Source organism: Anguilla anguilla, chromosome 18 (assembly GCF_013347855.1).
Source record: "Anguilla anguilla isolate fAngAng1 chromosome 18, fAngAng1.pri, whole genome shotgun sequence".
NCBI classification, from domain to species: domain Eukaryota; kingdom Metazoa; phylum Chordata; class Actinopteri; order Anguilliformes; family Anguillidae; genus Anguilla; species Anguilla anguilla.
The window spans coordinates 30252414-30275299 of record NC_049218.1 but is presented as its reverse complement, the minus strand read 5'-3'; the positions used below and the strand labels follow the sequence as shown (position 1 = coordinate 30275299).

The 22886-nt window shown below is 42.8% G+C and overlaps 1 protein-coding gene across 2 annotated transcripts in view; it reads right to left on the bottom strand.

The window, feature by feature from the left end:
• LOC118217706 (transcription elongation regulator 1-like protein) overlaps nucleotides 1-7097 on the bottom strand; it is a 75460-nt gene extending 68363 nt beyond the window's left edge. The window contains exon 1 of one of the 2 annotated variants that reach the window (XM_035399682.1): nucleotides 6976-7097. In XM_035399682.1, coding sequence (XP_035255573.1) covers nucleotides 6976-7019 — 44 coding nt within the window. In that variant the 5' untranslated portion in view covers nucleotides 7020-7097. The remainder of the gene's footprint in view (nucleotides 1-6975) is intronic. The other variant, XM_035399683.1, reaches the window with a different exon arrangement.
• Between the last annotated feature and the right edge of the window lie 15789 nt (nucleotides 7098-22886).

Genomic DNA, 22886 nt, shown 5'->3' with positions numbered 1-22886 from the left:
AGTGGGAACGGCGAGTGTGTAAACGTGCGGTGGGAAAGGCGAGTGTGTAAACGCACGGTGCGAATGTATTCGGCTCAGGGTCCCCCGGTGCACACCCCCCCCCCCCCCCCTTCCGGCGCGAGTTTTCTCTGCGGCTGGGAAGTTGGCGGGCGAGGCGGCGGTGGCGGCGGCGGTGGATAATGATCGTTTCGAGCGCTCGCGCTCCGCTGCGTCTCCCGTGGCCGCTTTCCTCGTTCCGAGCCCGTAATGAATCTGGCAGCTTTCGGGGTACGGCTCCAGGTTCCGGGGTACGGCTCCAGATTACGCCACGGCAGTCCGGATTCGATTGTCAGCTTTGAGCCCACCGTGCCTGGACTCGGCGTGATGTAAAAGGCCCGTAGATATTTGCGATTAGATCTGACCAGATGGTGCGCAAGCCTGTAGGCCTGTTTTATGACTATTAACATTTCTTGTTATTCTGACATAAGGAAACAATCATATTGTAAACATTCTGGTGAAATCGCATTCTAATTGTGTCATTGAGTTTAACGGAGGCTAGGATGACCTTTCTAGCCAAAGTCCACCAGGAATTCACAAATTAGGCATTTCCTATTGGACTACCTGAAAAGGAAAAAAAGGCAATTTTGCTCTGTCTTTACTCAGTTAAACTAATCATATTAGACAGCAAAATTACTCTGCTAATGAATTTGAAATATAGGGACCAATAAGAATGAGAATGGCTGTCATTCATTTGGGAGCTTCTGTATTTCCTCAACTGATCTGACAGCTGAACAGATGGAGTCAATTAGAAAAATATTCATTTTGTTTAAATGTAACGCGACATTCTGGATTTGTTTGATATTGGGTGTGTTTCTTGTCGTAGTAATTGGCATGTGTCAGGGAGCTGGTAAACCAATGAGAGGACAAAGCTGTGAATGATAGGCCCTGTTTTTTACTCATATCCAATAGGGCAGACAAATCAGATTTCTCTATTCCCAATACACACGGTCCTCAGTTTGCACTTGGTTTCTCATGAGCTGCATATCCTGTTCTGTGCATTTAGATTGAGATTACATTCCTCCAGTTATTTTACACAGTGCTCCAACCAAACTGACAAACCACAGACAACAGAGTATCCCATGACTCCCGCGTGCTTATTATGGGATGTCATGTGTCAGTAGAATATTAGTGGCAGGAGAAGATGTATTCTGGAGTGTTTGCACTCAGTTCTGATAACAGCAGGGCAACCATACTTGGAAAAATAACATAAAAATTTGATTGCACTCTTTAGACCAAGATTTGACACAAAATCAGGTATTTGTCACCAAGAACTGCAAGTGTTGATAGGGCATTAGCAATGCTGCAATGGTCAACAGTTGATTGCTTTTCTTTTTGTGTTCCCATGAAAGCCTTACTGCTTTGTTCACTTCCAGAAAAAGGCTGTTTAGTTTTATCTCTGTGCCAAACGCTGAATATTCTCTGCAGAGTCATGCAGTCTTAGCGCTCTTTCATCTGAATTTTAATTTTTAACAATCACAGCGACTCAGAAGAAGATGAGGCAATACCGTAGTTAATACTGAATATGTCGCCTGTGTTTTTTTTTTTATCTTCTTATTCCTCTAATAATAATTTTTGTCCAACAAAGGCTGATAATGACCAGAGAAGCAATAAATGGGAAAACAGCAGTTGAGCCTCATGCCGCTCAACACGTTTTATGAGTGAATTATGATGAGTAACGTGCGCCTTGCGTCTGCTCTCATCAGCTCCCTGTCATTGGGGAACAGCGTTGTTCTGTGTTTTTTTTATGTTTGATGCACAAATATGGCTGTGTGAATGAGTGTACTTATATACTTATAAATGTGTGTGTGTGTGTGTGTGTGTATGTGAAAGTGCGAATGAGTGTACTTATATACTTATAAATGTGTGTGTGTGTGTGTATGTGAAAGTGTGAATGAGTGTACTTATATACTTATAAATGTGTGTGTGTGTGTGTGTGTATGTGAAAGTGTGAATGAGTGTACTTATATACTTATAAATGTGTGTGTGTGTGTGTATGTGAAAGTGCGAATGAGTGCACATACATACTTCTAAATGTGTGTGTGTGTTTGTGTGTGAATGAGCGTATATATATATATATATATATATATATACTTATAAATGCGTGTGTGTGTGTATGTGAAAGTGTGAATGAGTGCACATACATACTTCTAAATGTGTGTGTGTGTGTGTGTGTGCGTGTGTATGTGAATCAGTGTACATATATACTTATAAATTTCTGTGTGTGTGTGTGTGTGTGTGTGTGTGTGTGTGTGAAAGTGTGCATGAGTACACATACGTACTTCTAAATGTGTGTGGGTGTGTGTGCGCATGTGTATGTGTGTGTGTGTGTGTGTGCATGGGTGTGTTTGTGTGCATGTGTGTGTTTGTGTGGTGAACCTATGACCTCTGGTGAAAGCATGTAATTTAGATACAGCTTCACACTGTCATACTGGTCAGCCGGTATATTTATATGTACACGTTTATTGGGCATGGCTGCCAAAATGTGAATTCCTGTCAATCATTTTCCTTCATTTCACACCTGAGTTTCTCCTGCCAAAAAGCCTTTCTGCACCACATACGCTGAGAAATTGGTCATGTTCGGTAGGAGTCTGTTAGTCTGAACCCATTACAGATTTGAGTGCTATTTGCCATATCTAAAAGTCTTCAAAATATTACCATTTATCTAATGATAAGCCTATTAGCTGAAGACAGATAAGACTCACTCATGGAATTATAGTAGAGATGATGGGAAAATCTTCTCTTGCTCCTTTTAGCCTACCACTAAAAGACACTGCTGGAATGCTAATGGGAATCATTCATTCATTCATTCATTCGCAAGGAACATTATGTTTTTTCTGTATTTAATTTATGAAAATATAACTACTTCCAGCTGTTTATGTCAGGAACAGGTATGCAGTGGAAGTTGACAAACTTAGGACAAGCCTGCAAATTAATGTAGTGTCCATCTGCATATCAGTAGATCTCAACCCCACAGTCACACAGACGTTAAACGGTGTTTACCCCAAAACTGATCCCTGTGGTACACCTGAAGTTTGCTATATAGACAATGTATGTCAGTCTGGAAAGATACAAACTAAGCAAGAATTTTTCTGCGCCTCGTGTCCCATCTCAGGGGAATAATGCGATCAATCGTGTTGCATCCTGGACTTAAACAATGCAAAATGAGGACAGACGTCTTGTCGCTATCATCATTCATGAATAAGTACTTTAGAACTTTTGCAAGGGCATTATCCAAACTGTGCTAAAAGTTGCTTGCGTCAAGATTAGTTTGCAGTTTTGTCACTCCGGAACCTTTCACAGGATTAGATGATGGGAAGTAGCCATATAAATACTGGGCAGGCCTGAGTCTTATTGTAAAGGTTAAATGGCCTTCTGTTTGAAGGTGGGTGGTACGACTTCAGCTTATAAGGGCTTATTTACGGCCAGATAGATTACACCGTGCCAGGCTGATGAACCCATCTGGAACTATGCGTCGGGTACGGGGTGTAATAAAGTGCTCATAATTCTCCATTTCTCTAATGATGTTCTGCAGCCTGTAGGCTGTGGGCCGTGATTGATGTACAACCCATGACCATTAGAAGCCCAGACTGAACAAACCATTATGTTCCTTCTCTCCGATTCTGGGCGTGACACCCAAACAAAGGCCGGGGTGAAATACGAGCGGAGCTTCGCTCGGCCGCGGTCGCACGCTCCTGTCTCGCGGCCGTTTCCCGCCACGACCCCCCCCTCCACCCCACCCCCCCACCCCCCCTCCACCCCGCGCTCGGCCCCAAGCTAGCGACGGGCTGCAGGTGTGCAATGACGGCCGTTCGGCTGAGGGATGACGGCTCGGGGCTGGGAGGGAACGCTGCGGGAGGGAGATCCCGCTGCTTCTCGAGTTTAATGCCTTTCCTTCTCCAGGAAACAGCTGTTCGGAATACTCAGGGACATCTTTCCCCGGGAATATGCTTCCTACCTCATGCCAAATGAATGCATAGCACAACAAAAATGTTCCCCGTACTCCGAGAAAGTATAAGAGGCTGTGATCAAGAAGAGAAGCATTCAATAGGGCCTTATTAAACTCCAAATTACTCAGATTACACTGATCTGTTTTATACAGTGCAATATCAAATATGAATGGTGAGAATCGCTCTGAATATTTGACCTGATTTGCTGAAGGATAGCGTTTGAGTTATGAGATATGACCTGGGTCTGTCATATGGTTTGGATGGAGGCCTGCTTTTCCCCCATCCATTTTGCAGCTATTTTGCCCATTTCTGCATGCAGAAGAGCACTCTTCAGTGGGTGGAGAGGAGGTGTTCAACCCTTCATTAAAGTGGGTGGAGAGGAGGTGTTCAGCCCTTCATTAAAGTGGGTGGAGAGGAGGTGTTCAGCTCTTCAGTAAAGTGGGTGGAGAGGAGGTGTTCAGCTCTTCAGTAAAGTGGGTGGAGAGGAGGTGTTCGATCCTTCAGTAAAGTGGGTGGAGAGGAGGTGTTCGATCCTTCAGTAAAGTGGGTGGAGAGGAGGTGTTTAGCCCTTCAGTAAAGTGGGTGGAGAGGAGGTGTTCAGTCCTTCAGTAAAGTGGGTAGAGAGGAGGTGTTCAGCTCTTCAGTAAAGTGGGTGGAGAGGAGGTGTTCAGCCCTTCAGTAAAGTGGGTGGAGAGGAGGTGTTCAGCTCTTCAGTAAAGTGGGTGGAGAGGAGGTGTTCAGCCCTTCAATAAAGTGGGTGGAGAGGAGGTGTTCAGCTCTTCAGTAAAGTGGGTGGAGAGGAGGTGTTCAGCCGTTCAGTAAAGTGGGTGGAGAGGAGGTGTTCAGCCGTTCAGTAAAGCGGGAGGAGAGGAGGTGTTCAGCTCTTCAGTAAAGTGGGAGGAGAGGTGTTCAATCCTTCAGTAAAGTGAGTTTATCTATTGAGGGCTCTAAATGCATTTTTTGTTGGGTCAACCTTTGAGGAGTGAGTCTCCCTATTTTGGTGACCCTTTCTTTCCCACATTTAATTTCACACTATGAGCTTACTTCAGCAATCTGTACGAGTATATTTGCGAAAACTTTCTTTGTACTGTGGACCAATATAAAGTGAACTTGCATTGTTGTGTACAGTTGCTCTGTAAATTCAGCCAGAATAATTAGTCACAACAAAACAAAATAACTTCTTCCAACAATCAATAGATCACTAGAGGAACAACAATACCAAATCCATCTTTGGCATGGTCCTTTACTTGCTAAGTATTTAGGGCCTGGGTGTTCAACAGGGGGTCCGCGGACCCCTAGTGTTCCTTGGAGGTACTGTGGGAGGTCTCTGGCCAGATTTGGTATAGAATGTTCTAAATATAGTCCTTTTGACCTTATGGGGTCCCCTGTATGCCTTTCAATTCAATTACATTCTATTTTATTTGTATAGCACATTTTACTGAGAACTGCCACACACAAACAGTGTAGCAAAAAGAAAAAGGGCAAGAAACTGAGAAAAAAGAAAAAAGCAAACAGAGTCACAGGTTCAGTTCCCAGGTAGAACGCTGCTATTGTACCTTTGAGCTCTGGATGAGAGCATCTGCTAAATGCCTGCAATGTACATGACAGCATAGAGGAAATCCACCTTTGTAATGCACATTTTGCAGGTGACTGCTTCCAGAAACTCGTGCTGAAGTCGATGGGTTTCGCAAAGAAACTGATTTTGAATCCAGATGCTGTGCATCATATATAACCCAGGACCACAGCAGCAAGTGTTGCTCATTTACGTGTTCATAAATTCTGGCATTCTCATTGAGGGTAAAGGTGTAGAGATGCTACTAAACCATTTTCAGTAGTTTATTGAACATTTTTGGTGGAAAAACCATATTAAACTAATTATTATTCAATATAAATTTATTTATATTTAAAAATATATCTGGAAGGGTACTTTATGGTTGAGGGGAAGGCATTACATTTGTATTTTAATTTTGAAAAAGCCAAAAACAAATTAACAGAAAAATACAGAATCTGAAGGGTAAGACATTTCTGTGTCGCTGATATTTTTCACACATTTATGATGTCTTTTTTGACTGCTACTTATGTGCTAAATGTTGTAGCTAATTATAAGTTTGTTGGTAAAATAAAATCAGATATAAAAAGTATTTGTTCACAGTTTTTGACAAAAACAAGCAAACAAGGGAAAATAAAAAAATTAAATTATTATTTTAAATTATACACCGAGATTGCCTCTAAACCAGATAGAAATTGCAGCCATGGTCAGGTCTGTGAGAATATCCATAGATTTTCATTCCCAGTTCCTAATGTTAGCACCAAACAACAAACCATCTTTTATTTGTGAGGGCATTATGTAGTCTTCGTGAAAAACCATTTTAGAGGATTTTGGTGAGAGATGACTGTGCTTAGGTATCTGATCATACGACCGTGAACTTGTCAAAAGCATATCTCCCCTCTCTCCCCGGTGTCAACATTAACGCCAGTGAAGTGTAATAGAAAGGGTGTAAAATGGCAGAGCGACCCGTACCCATGGCAGCGGCAGTCGCGAAGAGGGAGAGGGTAAACTGCACCGGTGTCAGGGAAGGAGCGGCCATTTTGGAACCTGAGGACGGAGACGTCCTGTGAGCGCTTGCTTGTGGGCCGGCTAATTGCAGCCTTTGGGCTGAATGTACACAGCGGAACAGCCTCCGCTGCGCTATAGAAAGAGCTTTGTATGCAGCACGCCGCAGGAAGCGAGCTGACGGGGACGGCCAATTAGCTGCTTTTCTGAGTCACTTCCTGCTGACGCCTCAGAACAGGCCTGCTCAATCAAACCTGAGCGAATGGAACTTACAGGTCTTACTGGCCTCTAATGCTTCCTGAGCATCCCGCACAGTCACCGAACAGATCCGCTCTCCCCTGCATGCCCAGGCCTTAGAGTCACAGCTCTGCCGTTTCTGCAGTTCTGAGCTTTTGAGTTGTAACTGCCGTGCTGCATGATCGCCTAGCCGCATACCTGCTGTGCTGCGTGCCCGCGTTGCTGCGCCCCCTGCGCATCATCACAGGTGCCGGTGTGAGCTGGAGAAAGCAGCCAATCACCTGCCAGAATTCTTCTTTTTCCTGCCCAGTCACCTGCTGCTCCTTACAGTCCTGCTCCTGCTCCTCCCCCCAGCCTAAGGCACGAACATACCCATAATCCCCTCGGGCTGACTGGAGAAGAGCCCAGCCGTAGGCTAGCGATATCTGCTCACAGACCGCTAAGGGAGCACAAACATCCCCTTTCATTTATAGTTCATGAACAGTAACTGGCTTGGATTATGTTTTTTTATCATTATTAATTTATTTATTGCTTGGCCATCAGTGCCTCCATATTCTTTAGCGTCTCAGGCATGCGAACGCAGTGCACTCTGCCCAAGTTCGGTCCCCTGACGTGCATGTTTAATTTTGTGCTTTCACATAATTCATAAATCCATTAGACTTTGCATGTAATTAATTAAATATGCACGCAGTGCTTTTGTTGACATTATTTTCAGCTCACTGGAGCATTTGCAGGAGCCCCCCCCCCCCTCCCCCCACCACCCCCTTCCCACCCCCTGCTTGCATTTCTATTTACTTTATGTAAATGTAGGTATTGTGCATTGTTCATTTTTAAAATATTACTGTATATCGGTTTTCTTTGTGCACCACACTGTGACAATGCCACATGTTCACTACTGGAGTCTTTGCGTCTTTTGAAAATATGAAAGATTAATTAAAACAAAAAAATAAAATATATGGCCTCTTTGACACCCTTCAGAATAGATTTTATACAGAGGCAGACCTCCTAGTGTCGGTCTCTTTGTCAGTTCCCTGAAACTTTTGTGTTCAGAATTTCCAAACAATTACATTTATTTGGCTGATGCCATTATCCAAAGTGACGTACAATAAGTGCATACCCAAGGTCGTTGGAACAACTCTAAAACACCATTACATAACAGTTATACATAGCCATGAACACGTTAAGTCCAGTTCACACTGTAAGCATAGGCTAGTTCAGAAAGTTATGGTAAGTCAAACTAGGAGGCATGATGATGAGCTACAACATCAAGATAAGGATACAAGTGCAGTCTAAGTGCTGGATGGAGGTACAAGTGTAACATGAAAGTGCTACAAGAACAAATTAGGACTCAAGTGGTTGGGATTGCAGAGTAGTCATAGTTAGTCCAGGTATAGACCATGGAGGAAGATGGGCAATGACTGAGTGGTTTGTAGAGGAACAGGGAGCTAGGGTGGAGAAGCTCTGTGGTCGGGATGAGTGAGACCCATTCACCCGGATGGGAGGGAGTGTAAGTCACCCTGCTGCGGCAGAGCGGGGTGGCTGAGCTGGCGTGTTGGGTTGAATCATGTCCTGTAGCCAGGCAGGGATTGTCCTGTTGGCTGTAGTGTAGGCCAGGGTCAGTACTTTGAACCAGACAATGTTAGATATATTGTGGACAAATGTAAAGTAACTCATTTGTAGTTGGACAAATGTATTTGAAAAATAAATAAATGAAACACTCAATATGTTACTGACATACTGCCATTTTTCTGACACTATGATTTTCAGATTCAGAAAACTATATTATGAAAACGGTAATAAGATTGAATGCAGCAGTGCAGTTGATGCCGTAGCTGATGCGCAAAAAACTGATGTTTGTTCAGAGGCAATGATGTGCCTGTCTCTGTTTCTGCTACCCTCTATGCTAATGATATCACAAATACACCTGAGGCATGTGAGGGGGCTTACGCTTCCTGCGAGGTGAGAATCTGAAAACAAAAGTTCAATGCATTAATCTCCTTCAGAAAGAAAATTGGATGCATTGAAAGACAATGAAAGACAGAACTAGACTTCCCATCTGCCATCTGTCCCAGTTTTTTTCCCTTCTTTTTATTGAGTTGGTCTGTATAGCTTTTTTCTATGCTCAAACAACACCTTGTATTACATTTCAGAAATGTGATGTGTCTGTCTGTCTGTCTGTCTGTCTATATGTCCATCTGTGTCTCATCTGTCTGTCTGTCCGTCTGTCTGTCTGTATGTCTCTGAGGAAGAGGCTGTATGTGTGTGGGATAACTCATGGTGTCAATTGATGTCATGAAACAATTGAAATCAAGCCGAGGGAAGGCCGTCTCCGTGACTCCTGTCACAGCGGCAGTAGTGTGGCACGCAGGACCCACGGCACTGCACAGAACAGCAATATGCCACTGAAAGGAGTAGCTACTGTTTCATGCAGGAAAATACAATGTAAGTTATGACTGTGGTATTAGGGTGGAAAGTCACAAGATGTTGCACAAAAGCATAAGTGGCGCAGAGTCAGGAACATCACAGGAGTCCAGTGGATGACCAAGCCTGGAAGTGCTGAAGGTTCATGTCATCCTGTGAGCCAAGAATAAGTAAGAGTATTTAAATGGCATTTTCATCACTAAGTGCTATTAGTTATTGTGGCACACTTTTAATGCGAGAGATATATTTACTGCCATAGCAACAGGAGTAAAGAGGACTGACTTCCCTCCAGTTTATTTGAATTGTTTCATGACATCATGAGTTATGTCACAGTTAGCCTTGCATCTTACATAACTTGTGCCATAACAAGACGTTATGTCTCTGTTTATAAAACATGATCATTGCTTATGTATGGTTTATGAAGCCAGCATGTCATTTTTATGAAGGCATTTTGTATGCTATATTAAGCCTTTATGAGAAACACTGTTTAAAGTGTGACCACAATACCTTTCTCAGACCACATTTAAGAGTATTGTATGCAAGTCTGGGGACATTGTTCAGCTGAGTGGCCTGTTCCCATCATCATGTTGTGTTGGGTTATGTTACGTTATGTTATGTTATATATAAAGCAGGTGAATTTCATTTATCAGGTGCACACAGGATATTACGTGCAGACAAATAAAAAGTAATCGTCGATTACAGCCGTGCAATTGAGCGTTGGCAGGGAGCGTCCAGCCTTCCCAGCCGACCTCTGCTTGAAATCGCAGAGCATCAAATCGGCGCTGTTCCACGGCAAATAAGCTCTTTTATGTTCTCCAATTAAACTCGTCGTGTGATATTGCACGCTAATTGTCAGAAGCCGCAGATATCAGCTCGAATAAAAGCCGCAGCCAGGATGGGGCCATATAAATTGATCGGACGGCGTCGCGTTAGAGGAAATCTGCTCGAGCAGCCATTACGGTCCGTCTGACGATCGGCAGGACGGGAGCCGAGCGCAGCCGGGCCAGGACGAGATTGAGTCAGCAGCGCCGAACGCTCAGCAGCATTACTGGGAAACCGTACAGCGGGAAGTCACATATAAATCACCGCTAAACGCTTAGCGTGGAGCCTCCTGCCTCGTCCAAGCTCCTCCACTTCAGGATTGCTTTTCCTTCGTGGCAGCGACGCTTCGTCTTTCGTCACAAGGGACAGAGTCATTTTTCACCGTTTTTTTTTTTTTTTTGCCTGTGTAGTGCACAAATGGGGAATGATTAATTATAAATACTCCATGTGCAACTTCTGTAGACTAGAAGGACTTTTTTTTTTGGATCGGCGCCATTTTGACCTCATGTTGTGTGTGCTTTGTTCCCAAAAAAAAAAAAAGTGTTTGCTTGGCAGTGCAAGTCTCGATGCTTCATTAATGTTGGAACACAATGGTCAGACAATGGGGTAACATGGGGTTATGGGACTGGATTTGTACCAGGAGGTTCGCTGGTTAAAGCGCAATTTGGAGAGTGCTTTAATGTGCAACATTCAGATGTATTGAAAACTGTAGCTCAGCCAAATACAAACTATAGTTCACCCTGGATAAGGGTGTGTTCTGTGTAAATAAATATAGTATGTCAATAAACTAAGTGGAAAATAGACCTTCCTGTATGCCAGAACTGTGCCTGTGATGTGCCCATTATGCCACCATTTATGAAACATGAACTTATGTATGATTTATGAAGCCATTATGTCATGTTTATGAAGGCAATATATATGCTACATAAAGCCTTCATCAGAAACACTGTTTAAAGTGTGGCCACAATACCTTTGTCAGACCACACTTAGAGTATTGTGTACAATTCTGGGCACATTGTTGGGCTGAATGGCCTGTTCAGATCATTATATTGTGTTGTGTTGTGTTGTGTTGTGTTGTGTTATGTTATTTTATGTTATGTTATGTTATGTGCACCCAGTATAAACCCTTAAAGGACAGATACACTGTATGACCAAAAGTATCTGGACACCCCTTGGTCTGTTTTTACATGGTATGGGCTAGGCCCCTTAGTTCCAGTGTAGGCAAATTATAATGCAATGACGTTCTAGACTCTGTGCCTCCAACTTTGGGGCAACAGTTTGGGGAAGGCCCTTTCCTGTTTCAGCATTACAATGCCCCCGTGCACACAGCGAGGTCCATATAGAAATGGTTTTGTCGATCAGTGTGGAAGAACTTGACTGGCCTGCACAGAGCCCTGACCTTAACCCCTTCCAACACCTTTTGGAACAACTGGAAAGCCAACTGCGAGCTAATCAGTGCTCGACCTCACTAATGCTCTTCTGGTTGAATGGAAGCAAATCCCTGCACCAATACTCCAACATCTAGTATAGAGCATTCCTCCAAAGAGTGGAGGTTGTTATAGCAGGAAAGAGTGGACAAATTCCATATTAATGCCCATAATTTTGCATGAAATGTTGGATGTCAGGTGTCCACGGACTTTTGGCTATGTAGTGTATATACAGTATAGTCCATCACTCTGTTAAATTAAGTCACAGCGTAATGACAAGGGGAAATGCTGGTGGCTGGATTAAGAAAGTAACACAAGTCAGACTCCAGAAAGGAAAATCAGACCTCACAGGACCTGGGTAAGGAAAATGGCAAGACAGGCAGTTTTGATAAATTGCTTTTCATTCATCTTGTCTGAAGGACAGAGCTGCCAAATCATATTCCATACCAGGTTGTCTGGCTGTTACTTTCCACTTTGTAATTGCACTTGATTGCAAAGATGATTTGTATAAGTGTTATATGAATCATGATGTGATTGAGTATTAGAGACATTGGTCTTATAATACCACAATGAAGTGAAGCCCCAATCTGAGGTGTCCTGAGAACTTCATTAAAGAGACGCAACATCCAGAGAGTTTCTGATATTACATCTCATACTTACAGCCAGTACAAATTGGTAGGTATGCGAGCAATCCGCCTTTCGAGTTTTTACACGAGTTTGTGAGTCTGAATTTAACATGAATGCAGCAGACTGAGAGCGGCTGGGTTTTCGGTTTAAAACAGGCCGTCAAGTGCAGCAGATGAAAGTGTAAAATGTAACTCCAGACTGATGTTTCTCTATTCATCCTCTCTGAAGTGTCTGTAATCACAGGCCTGAGCACCCATGAGTCAGTGGCCATTTGAAGACGTTCGGCCAATCAGCCTTTTCAAAAAAAGAAAAAAGAAAAAGAAAAAAAATCATACTGTTCAGCACGCTCTGAAAAATACGCTTCAAACTTTAACTACAGTGGATTCGTTGAGTAAATATTTTGTGGAAGCCAGCTGAGAATATATATTTACTGTTATCTTCAAGAGATATTCATCGCCTATCAAATCAACTGAATATTGCAGGCTGAGGGAAATCTCCAAACACCCCAATTTTCTGTCAAATCTTTCTTGGATCGGGAGTCTTAGAGTCAAGCTAATAAATCTGACGAATACAATTCATACACAGAATTAAGTAAAGCTGCTGTCCTAAAAGGCTAATTAAAGCACAGCCCTGCAGCGAAGTTTAAACTTTAACAAGTGCGGTTTTTCAAAGGAGTCATGAATATGCAGATGTGCACTGTGAAAAGAAGTGGAGGAAGCCATGGGGAACTGTTGGTGAAATCAATACAGTCATCACAACGGGTCAATGCCAGCACAAACCTCCGTTCACTGAGAGCAGAATGCTCTTCACCCAGATAACGCACAGTCCATTCAGTGATTATGAGTTGTGCTGTAACTCACAGAACAGCTGCTGTTGCATATCAATCACGATCATCAATGCATAGCAAACATTGGGAATGTGTGTTGAGAGTCATCAAAAGAAAACAAAAAACAATTACAATTTAACATGTAAAAACCATCATAACTTTACTAAAGATATTGTGTCAGAACTGTGTGATATTGTGTCAGAACTGAAGAAAATTGCTTATAAAATCATGTTCTGTGAAAATGATGGGTGTCAATGAACCATTTCCATGATTCAGAAACATTGATTCAGTGCAATAGTATCATCCTCTTGAGAAGTGAGGGAGAAGTGAGGTGTGTTGGAATCTGGCACTCTACTGGAATAGAGAGTGGTGCTCTGATTGGTCAGATATTCTCTACTACAGGAAAGACAACAAAATATCTGAGAACTTATCCAATGGGTTGGTACTCTCTAGTCAATTGAAAAAGTACTTAGCAGTGGATAGGGCAAGGTATAGGCAAAGTACATAAAAAACAAGTCAATTTTGTGAATCTGAATAAAACATCAATAGATTATATCAGCTGTATTTATATAAAATCAACCATCAAGAAAAGGTTGAGTCCAACCATGACCAAAACCAACACTCGTCTTCTAAATTTTACAGCAACTCTCTGCCTAATGTATTAATTTATTTAGAGTCCTTCCCCAAATGAAAGATTAAGGGCTCTATCTTACGCCCGGCGCAAAGTGGCGCCAAGCGCAACGTGAGTGTCTTTGCTAGTTTCAGACCGATGCAGTTGTCATTTTCCCATCCAGCGCCCACGTTGTTTAAATAGCAAATGTACTTGCGTCCATCTGAGCGCCAATGGGCGTGTTGGTCTTAAAATGAGGTGTGGTCAGGCGCATTGTTGGCGCATTGCTATCTTTAGGCAGCGGAAAGCGACTGCGCGACTGACCAACAAAAACCTGGTCTTAAGGGCGCATTATAAAGATAGTAATATGCGCCTACATAGGCGGGTGCACAACGCGTAATATTTTTAAAAAAATACATGTCATAATGGTTAGTCATACTATTGGTAATATAATATTAATATTATATAATATATATTAACATAATATTCATAATATAATATTTGGTGGAATCCTGCTGTTGCCGTAGATGGCCTGCTTGCACGCTTTCACTTCGCGTATGAGCAGATCCGTTTCCTCTGCAGAGAAGCGTTCTTTCCTACTACTTGTAGGAAAGAATGCACCTGACTTTTAAAGGGAATGGGAGATGACACTCTAATTGGTTTATTTCATGTTACGCCCAAAACACGCCTATGACTAATTAAGAGACTAAGTACAACCCCTTTGAACCATGCGCCTTACTTAAAATTCAAGTGTTAGTTTTATTGAACACAAAAATAAATCTGTCATTATTTTTGGTCATAAAGGAATGTGCCAGACTGTTTGTGCACAGAGAAACTAAAACATATCATTTTGGGTCAGAGTGGAGGACACGTTTTTATGTAAGCCTGACCTGTCTTAATTCAGCTTGCTTTCTCTCTCTCTCTCTCTCTCAAATTCAAACACTTAATTGAATGGATGGTAAATGGACTGCATTTATATAGCGCTTTTATCCAAAGCGCTTTACAATTGCATATAACATATTTAAAAATAGATATTGCCAAACTGTGGTGGGAACAAGAATCAAACATAGTAAGAATGTATAATTTTTTTTATTTAAAAAACAAACAGCAACAACAATAACAGCATAAATGACAGTAGCACAACTATTAAATTAACTACTAAATACTATTACTTTGCTATACTATTACTATATAATACTATGCTCTATTAAAAACATTTTTAAAGTTTGTTTCTCTTTCTCTCTCATCTGAAAAATAAAAAAATACCTTCAAGTTGGAAGAAATTGTATGGACTTCCCATAATTTGTCAAATGTGACCGCTCTGGGATCCAGTGGCTCACGTACTGCGGCTCAACTGCCTCACTGTTCAAAGTCCTGTCCGGATGACGGGAAAAGAACATCTAGATATGAAATGCCTGTAGGCCAACAAATGTAATCAAAAAATGTAACTGACCCCCCCAACCACCCACCCACCCACACACACACACACATATTGTACACACAGACACTCTCACACACATACACAAACAGACACACACACACACACGCTCACACACACACACATACACTCACTTCTAGTTATTTGGCCATGTTACTGGGCTGCATTGGGTGGTTATGGGATTTTCTCCGTATACCTGACAATAGTTTTACTTTTAAACACAAAAACTATGACTACCAGTGCATGTGTCATTTGTTTTTTAAAAGTACAACTAGATTGTCATCTGTCGTTATATTATGTTAATTATACATGATTAAACATTTCATTACATTAGTTCTAATCCATGATTACTGCTGAAAGAACCCGTCATTCATATTGAACGGTAAATTATGGATATTGACAAGGAAAGGGGCTTCAGACTCCATCAGTCCGCAATTATTTGACTTTCACATGGATGAAGACACATATTGATAAGTCAGGAAACAGGCTTAAATTTTACTGTGCTGGTGAACATCATTCATTCAACCTTTATTTAAGATTCTCAGTGACAGTTGAGGGTAGGATCCCTCTTTCTCAATGCGCCGAGATTACAAGAGGCATAAGAAATAAAATAAATAAAAGTGCTTAAGAGAGATAATAACAAGCATCAATTAAAAACAGTTACAATCAAAAGGGATCAAATCTGTGAGCAGGGATCTAAAATGGCCCAATGATACAATGGAATTCAATTTAAGTCTTTTTTACAGTTCATTCCAGGTGTGAGGGGCACAGAATTTAAAAGCAATCAATCAGAGAAATGGAGATTTCCTTCGTCCACTTCACTGTTTGCAGTTTGCAGCGCGATGCAGCTCTGTAATGGAAGACATGCATCCAATGAGAAACAGCATCAGCGACACGTTTAAAACCGCCGTGAGTACGGATCCCTCCCGCGGCGTCTGTGGGAGTCCGCTCGGGCCAGGGCTTTGTGCCCAGCGGCTTTCTGTCCAGGCTCTTTTTTGTGTGACCGCGAGCTTTCGGATATGGCGAGAGGAGACGCATAGAGCCCGGTCGCCATTTTGGAGGTCAGTGCTTGCTGTCCATTGGCGCGGCTTTGCAGAGCATGCTGCGTGGCTGGGCTCTCTGCGTTTGAGAGCCCTGAATGAACAGGGCAGCCTGCCCCCCAGAGAGGGCAGAGCGGGACTTGATTAGCTCCCTGATTAGAGACCCATCGCTACTCCCTGGATGAGACTGCAGCTGCTTCCCTGCTAACCTGCCAGGTTTTACATTACATTACATTACATTACATTACGGGCATTTGGCAGACGCTCTTATCCACAGCGACGTTCAACAAAGTGCATAACCGTAACCAGGGACAAGTGTGTCGAAAACCCTAGAGGGGAGTACAGTTCCAAGTGCAGGGAACAACCGCATAGTTCAACTTGGACCCTGTAGGTTAATCTGATCAACACACAAACAAAAGCAGCAACAAAGGGGTCTATGCAAATAAGACAAGCAATAATTAAACGAGTAGGCACGAGTGCAATAACTAAAATAAACAGCTTACCTAGCTACATACCTAAGCTTACATAGCCAATTAGAGGCTACAGTAGAGGTGGGCAACGAGGGACGCATCCGTTTCTGGTTTTAATGCCAACTTCCAGCCTTAATTGCTCAATTAGGGGCGACAAAGCTCAGGAGGCAAGAGCGGTTGTCTGGCAGTCGGAGGGTTGCCGGTTCAATCCCCAGCGGTGTGAGTGTGTGTGTGTGAGTGTGTGTGTGAATGGGTGACTGAGAGGCATAAATTGTAAAGTGCTTTGGATAAAAGCGGTATATAAATGCAGTCCATTTAGCATTTAGCCCTAACTTTCATGTCATCTGACAGTCTTGATAACCGCATGAACGACAGACGAAGACTGTTTTCGTGTCCCTATATGACACATGTTACCGTGATCTACCTACGAGTGAACCAGTGTTGTTGTATGCAGCCAATTGGCTCATTTAGCCAGGGTAATTGGTGGAATCAGAAACGTGCAGACACACCGGCCCTCCAGGAACGGAATTGCCAGCCCTTGGACTACAGGGAGGTAGGGAGGGGTGGGAAGATGTGCAGCCTGAAGAGGTGAGTCTTCAGTCATCACTTGAAGGTGATCAGGGTCTCAGCTGTTCTGACCAGTTTAGACTGATTTTGCTCCATCGCCTGGTGACTGACTGCAGCATTCGTCCCTGTTGTGACCTTCCTGCCATATCTCCGACCTCACTCCATCCATCCATCCACCCATCCATCCATCCATCATCTATACCAGCTTATCCTGGGCAGGGTCACGGGTGCCGCCCTCCGACATCACTCCTCCAAAATATATTCAGCATTGAAGCAACTCTGATTGAGCACCTTGTTCATTTACTGTGTGGCGGCAGTGCAGCGTAATGGGTAAGGACCTGGTCATGTAACTAAATGGTCATAGGTTTGATTCCCAGGTTGGATTCCCATGTTCAATTCCCGGGTTGGACACTGCTGCTGTACCCTTGACAAAGGTACTTAACCTGCATTGCTTAAGTGTATATCTAGCTGTATAAATGGATGCAATATAAATGCTATGTAAAGAGTTGTGTAAGTCCCTCTGGATAAGAGCATCTGCTAAATGCCTGTAATGTACTAAGACGGTAGTAATGAATTTGTAATTAGTAGCGATGAAAACCTTTGCTTACCACACAAACCTTCCTGGAGCCAGTTCAGTTACCTGTGTGAGATTTTTTCGAGCACTGAGAATGATGCTAAGCTGCTAACACCACACATTAACGTCTCCACTCAACACCATTGCACTCGTTCGCACACTCATCTCTTCCTCCTACATTGTTGCCTGAATTGTCTCTCACAGTTGGGCTTTCAAACCCAAACATCATCAGCATGCCAGGTAATGCCAAGGAGGTGAAACAATCAGAGTTTTCATGGGCTTTATATTCCTAGAATTTTTTTCACGCATATTTATCACATCGCAAACCAGAGCACAGATTAATATACATATACTATGTTTTTTTTTACAGATAATCCAGTAATACAGCTGGATTATATGTAATAAATTAATTAATTAATCAATTAAGATATTAAGCAAGTCAGGTTAAGTAAGTTGTTCAAGGCTACAATCGCAGTGCGCCAGCTGGGAATCAAACTCGCAACTATTGAGTTACAAGTTCAGCTATCTAACTTTAAACAGCTATGTAAACTTTTTTTATACTAAGACCGAAAATTGTGAGCCACTCAAATGAAATGTTGAGGCATTTCTTCTTCCTCTACTCTGTTGAGGGCCACAAAATAACTGTCTACGTAATGTTTTGTGGTATCCTTAATCATTTCTCTCCTGCCATGTATGTGTGTATGTATTGTGATTCCAGGAAGAGAATTAAGGTGCTGCCCACCAGGGGGCTGCATCGGCCCTACAGACAGGTATGGCCACGGCTGTGGTTCATTGTAATCACATCAGCTACAGCCCATTAGCTAATTATGTGCTCTATAAGAGGCCTAGCTTCCCAGAAGTGTTTTGGAGCTGAGCTTTGCACAAAGTGGTGGATTGTACCTTTTTACCTTTGAGGTGTTCGGTTGCCAGATTAGTGTGTGTGTGTGTGTGTGTGTGTTTCTTGAGGATTTATTTGAAGGGCAGTAAGCCAAACTTTTAGTTATTTTTTCCTGTCTGTTCACCACGTGAGCAGTGGCCCACCCCAGCCCTATCTCACAGTATGTGTGTATGTATGTAAGCATGTATTTATGTAATTATCAAACAAAATGAACTAGCCCGTTTCCTTACACTGCTGTCTGAGTGCTGGAAATAGCTTGTCATACTTCCACTGCCTAGTCTAGTCTTGCTGTGCTTTTGAATCCTGCATCCATTGAGAACTGAATTCACCTCAGAATCCAGACATGCACCTCAGAATCCAGACATGCACCTCAGAATCCAGACATGCACCTCAGAATCCAGACATGCACCTCAGAATCCAGACATGCACCTCAGAATCCAGACATGCAAGGCTCTTAGATGCAATAAACCGATTCAGCTTCTAACAGGACAGTCACAGGATTGTTAACAGCTGACTATTCATTTGTTTGCTTTTGTTCGTTTGTTAGTTTGTTTGTTTATAAAAACAGCTGCGGATGAAACTTTTCGACTTGTTGCGGCTTGCGGCGCGTGCAGAGCGGGCGCTTGGCTGCGCACCCGGGCCCGTTTCCTGTAAGCCCGAACTGGGCCAGGCGCGGCCGCGAGCGGGTTTCGCCGCCGGTGAAAGCTCTCTGCTAGAGTGCGCGGAGAAAACGCAAGAACCGCAGCCGTCATGCTTATGGCTCCATGAATAATTAAACGCCGTTTTAAAAATAGGAGGGCATGAGGTGCCTATCTTTCCTTTATGCGAGCCTATTGAAACAGGTGTAGCTCTCGCTGTCAAATCTCTGTAATATCCTACAGCCTATTTCAATTACAGTGAGTTATTACATGAGTGCGTTTTATATATATATATATATATTATATATGGTATGCATTTGTTTGTTAAATATGCCTATTTAAATTAGAGTAATCTTATTTTATGATATATACTGTATGATTATGTCATATGCCGTTAATATGGTGTGTGTGTGTGTGTGTGTGTGTATGTGCGCATTTCAGCTTGATGTGTAGCTGGATATTTTTATCATGGTGAAACACTCAATCGGTGCTTTGGATCTTGGGCAGTTGTGATACAAGTGAATCTTGGTCTCATCTGTCTACATGACCTTTTTCCAGAACTGTGCAGGCTCTTTTAGGTACTTTTTAACAAACGGTAACCTGGCCATCCTGTTTTTGTGGCTAACTCATGGTTTGCATCTTGCAGTGCAGCCTCTGTAATTCTGTGGACAGCAGTCACTGACACATCCACACTTGCCTCATGAAGAGTGTTTCTGATCTATCTGACAGGTGTTTGGAGTTTTTTCTTCACTAAGGAAAGTGTTGAAAGTGTTTTTTCAATTAAATGAAGACAAGCTTATACCTAACCCCATGCAACACCTATGGAAGACTTGACGTTTTGCCCTCACCACTGATGATATTTACAACACTGAGGTCCAGTTGTATTGATGGGGTATAGGCAACTGGAAGCATTTAAAAATGTTTTTTCCCCTTTTTGAAGATTTTCACAGATATTCCACATAATTCTGTTTAGCCTTGCCTGGCTCTGGGCCATTCACATTGGCCGCTGTTTTCTGTAAGTGTAAGACTTTCTGCCTAAATCACAAATAACACGTTTTTACTGAATGAAGCAGATTTAAAAGAGATCGAGGATAATGCTTAGCTTTTCAAATAGCCCAGCCAGTTCCTTTGGCTCTCGCTGTTAGTTAGCTCCCAGAAGCATTTGCTCATCGATTTCACTGGCAGACAGAATGCTTTTTGTTGTGGGTCTCAAGCTGTTCAGAGAGGATAATTGAACACACAGCAGGGGTGAATGAAAAAAAAACCCCTCAGAGAACGTATCTCAGACCATTTTCACTCTCTAGATATACAGTATATCATATTTTAGATGACTCCATGAGTTCATGTACAAATATTTTGCCCTGCTTTTTCTAAAACTTCCAATGCAATTAAATGATGAAACCTATAAATTTTTTTTAACCTTTTACCTTGAATTTCAGAACTTACATTCGTTGAGACTCTTCAATGCTGTCTGAACCCTTTCATCATAGTTATGCTTTTGCACAGAAGTGACTACATTCCTTCACTACTTTAATCTGCCAGCCTATAACTATTTTAAAGCCAGACAGCGAACAGAAGGAGATCAGGCATTGAATTGATAGAGAAGCTCTAACTGAAGACTACTGGTCACCTGTAAGCATCAGGCTACTAGACTGGAGACACTTACAGCAGGTACCTGAGTTAAACCCGTCAGATCATTAAAGGGGTATTTCACCCAAATTGAATGTATTGTATTTAATTATCCCCCCACTATTGAAAGGTTAAAAATCATATTTATGTAACCTTTGTTTGTCTGTGTATCACCCAAGCAGGATGCAGGATGGGCGGGGTTGGATGTCAATGTGTGAGGTTTCAACTCCGGCCTTACCCATCGTCGTGTGCAACTGGTTGAAAGCAAATCCGCCTTTCGAAGCCTTTCTGGATTGGATTAGGGGAGTGGGATCTCAAAATCTCGGAGGGGCTTGACATCGAACCACTCCGTCTTGCAGCCTGGCAACAGATGCCTCCCAGATTCTATTCTGGATTCTGAAGAACACGGCTTTGTTTCTATTCCGCTGAGAGTGTGATTTCCCTCGGTGATGCAGCTTCCTTTGGCCCCAAGTTCACTCTGGCCACAATGTGAAAAGTTAAAACCTATGAGGATTTTAGTAATAGTCATTATCACCAGTCAACACATAATATCACACCAGGTCCTAGAAGGTGAATTGTGCTGGACTTCTGTTCCCATTATGCAAGTATGCATATAGTTCTGATCTTAATACATACAGATTTCTGTAAAATATTATGGCACACAGCTCGGAGGACGGTAACACGTTTGTTTAAAAGGACCCAAAGAAAGCTATAAGCAGGGCAAGCTGAATACTCAGAAACTGAATTTTTTATACGCTCGACACATTATAGACATTGATGGGTTCCATATCCATCTCGATAAATAGCCTGCGGTACCTTTGTTAAACTGCGCTGCTGTATAATGACAGCATTGCTGTGCCGTGATATAACAGTTATTAGAAATCTTTAGATTCTAAACGATGACAGATTATTCTCAGCAGTGCAAAAATAGCGCACAGAAACGTTCAGGCTGTTTTAGTGGCTCCCGCGGTTCCATAGTGGTCTGCGGCACCTTTTTACTGGTATGGTCTGATGCCGGGAAGGGTAAGAGGAGGAGCAGAGAGGGCTGCCCCTCCTTATGGACAGCAGCTGTGTCTGTTCCCTCCACAGCCAGGGAGGTCTACACTCTACAGGGCCTTGGACAGCTGATGTGTCTGTTCCCTTCCACAGCCAGGGAGGCCTACAATACCTTGGACAGCACCTGTGTCTGTCCTCTCTTCCAGCCAGGGAGACCTAGAGGACCTTGGACAGCAGCTGTGTCTGTTCCCTCCACAGCCAGGGAGGTCTACACTCTACAGGACCTTGGACAGCAGCTGCATTTGTTCCCTCCATAGCCAGGGATAAAAGCAGCATTCATATCTCCACTTCCAACTAAGTGTACTTTTGCTGATGAAATACTGATGTTCCTCCACAATAATTTTAGACACCAACAAGTTGAGCATATCCTGGCCACACATGGTGGCCCTCCTCGCTATTAAATTATGTTTCCATTTTTGTTTTCCACTAGGCTGTGCAAATGTAAATTTTTCTGTTAAAATTCCTTCCAGAAATACACCCTTGTTAAATTGTTGATACGGTTCAATGAAGATACATAATTTAAGTAACTTTTAGTCTTTAATTAAATGTATGTAGGCGCGCATCCACGCGTATGTTTGCAGACAACAGCTTATTTCGACTTTACTTTGTGCATTCTCTGACTGCCCTCATTTTCTTCTCCCTTTTCCATAAAATTGCAGGAGAGTGGTCCTCAGACGCTGCTGGAAGAGCCGCAAGGTAATTTTGGAGGAAGAGAAGAGCCGCTTGGGTCAGACCGAGGAGACGGTGAAAGAGCTTCTGCAAGTTAAATCGCCGCTGTCATCCGCCGTCGAGGGAGACGGACCGACGGGGCGGACCGATTGGCTGATTACATCAACGCTCGCTGAACACGAAAGCCTGGGGTCACATGACCACACAACTACATCTCAAACCAGCCCGGGACCCGGAGCGCTCTCTTCACTGCACATTACAGTCTGTCAAAATAGAGAAATCTTGCGAGGACACATAACTGCCGTGAAATGTCCTCGCCATTCACAGAAATCACAGAGTCTGCTTGGTATGGGCGCAGTGACATGATTTTTGGCATTTTAAAGCAATTCTGAAAGGG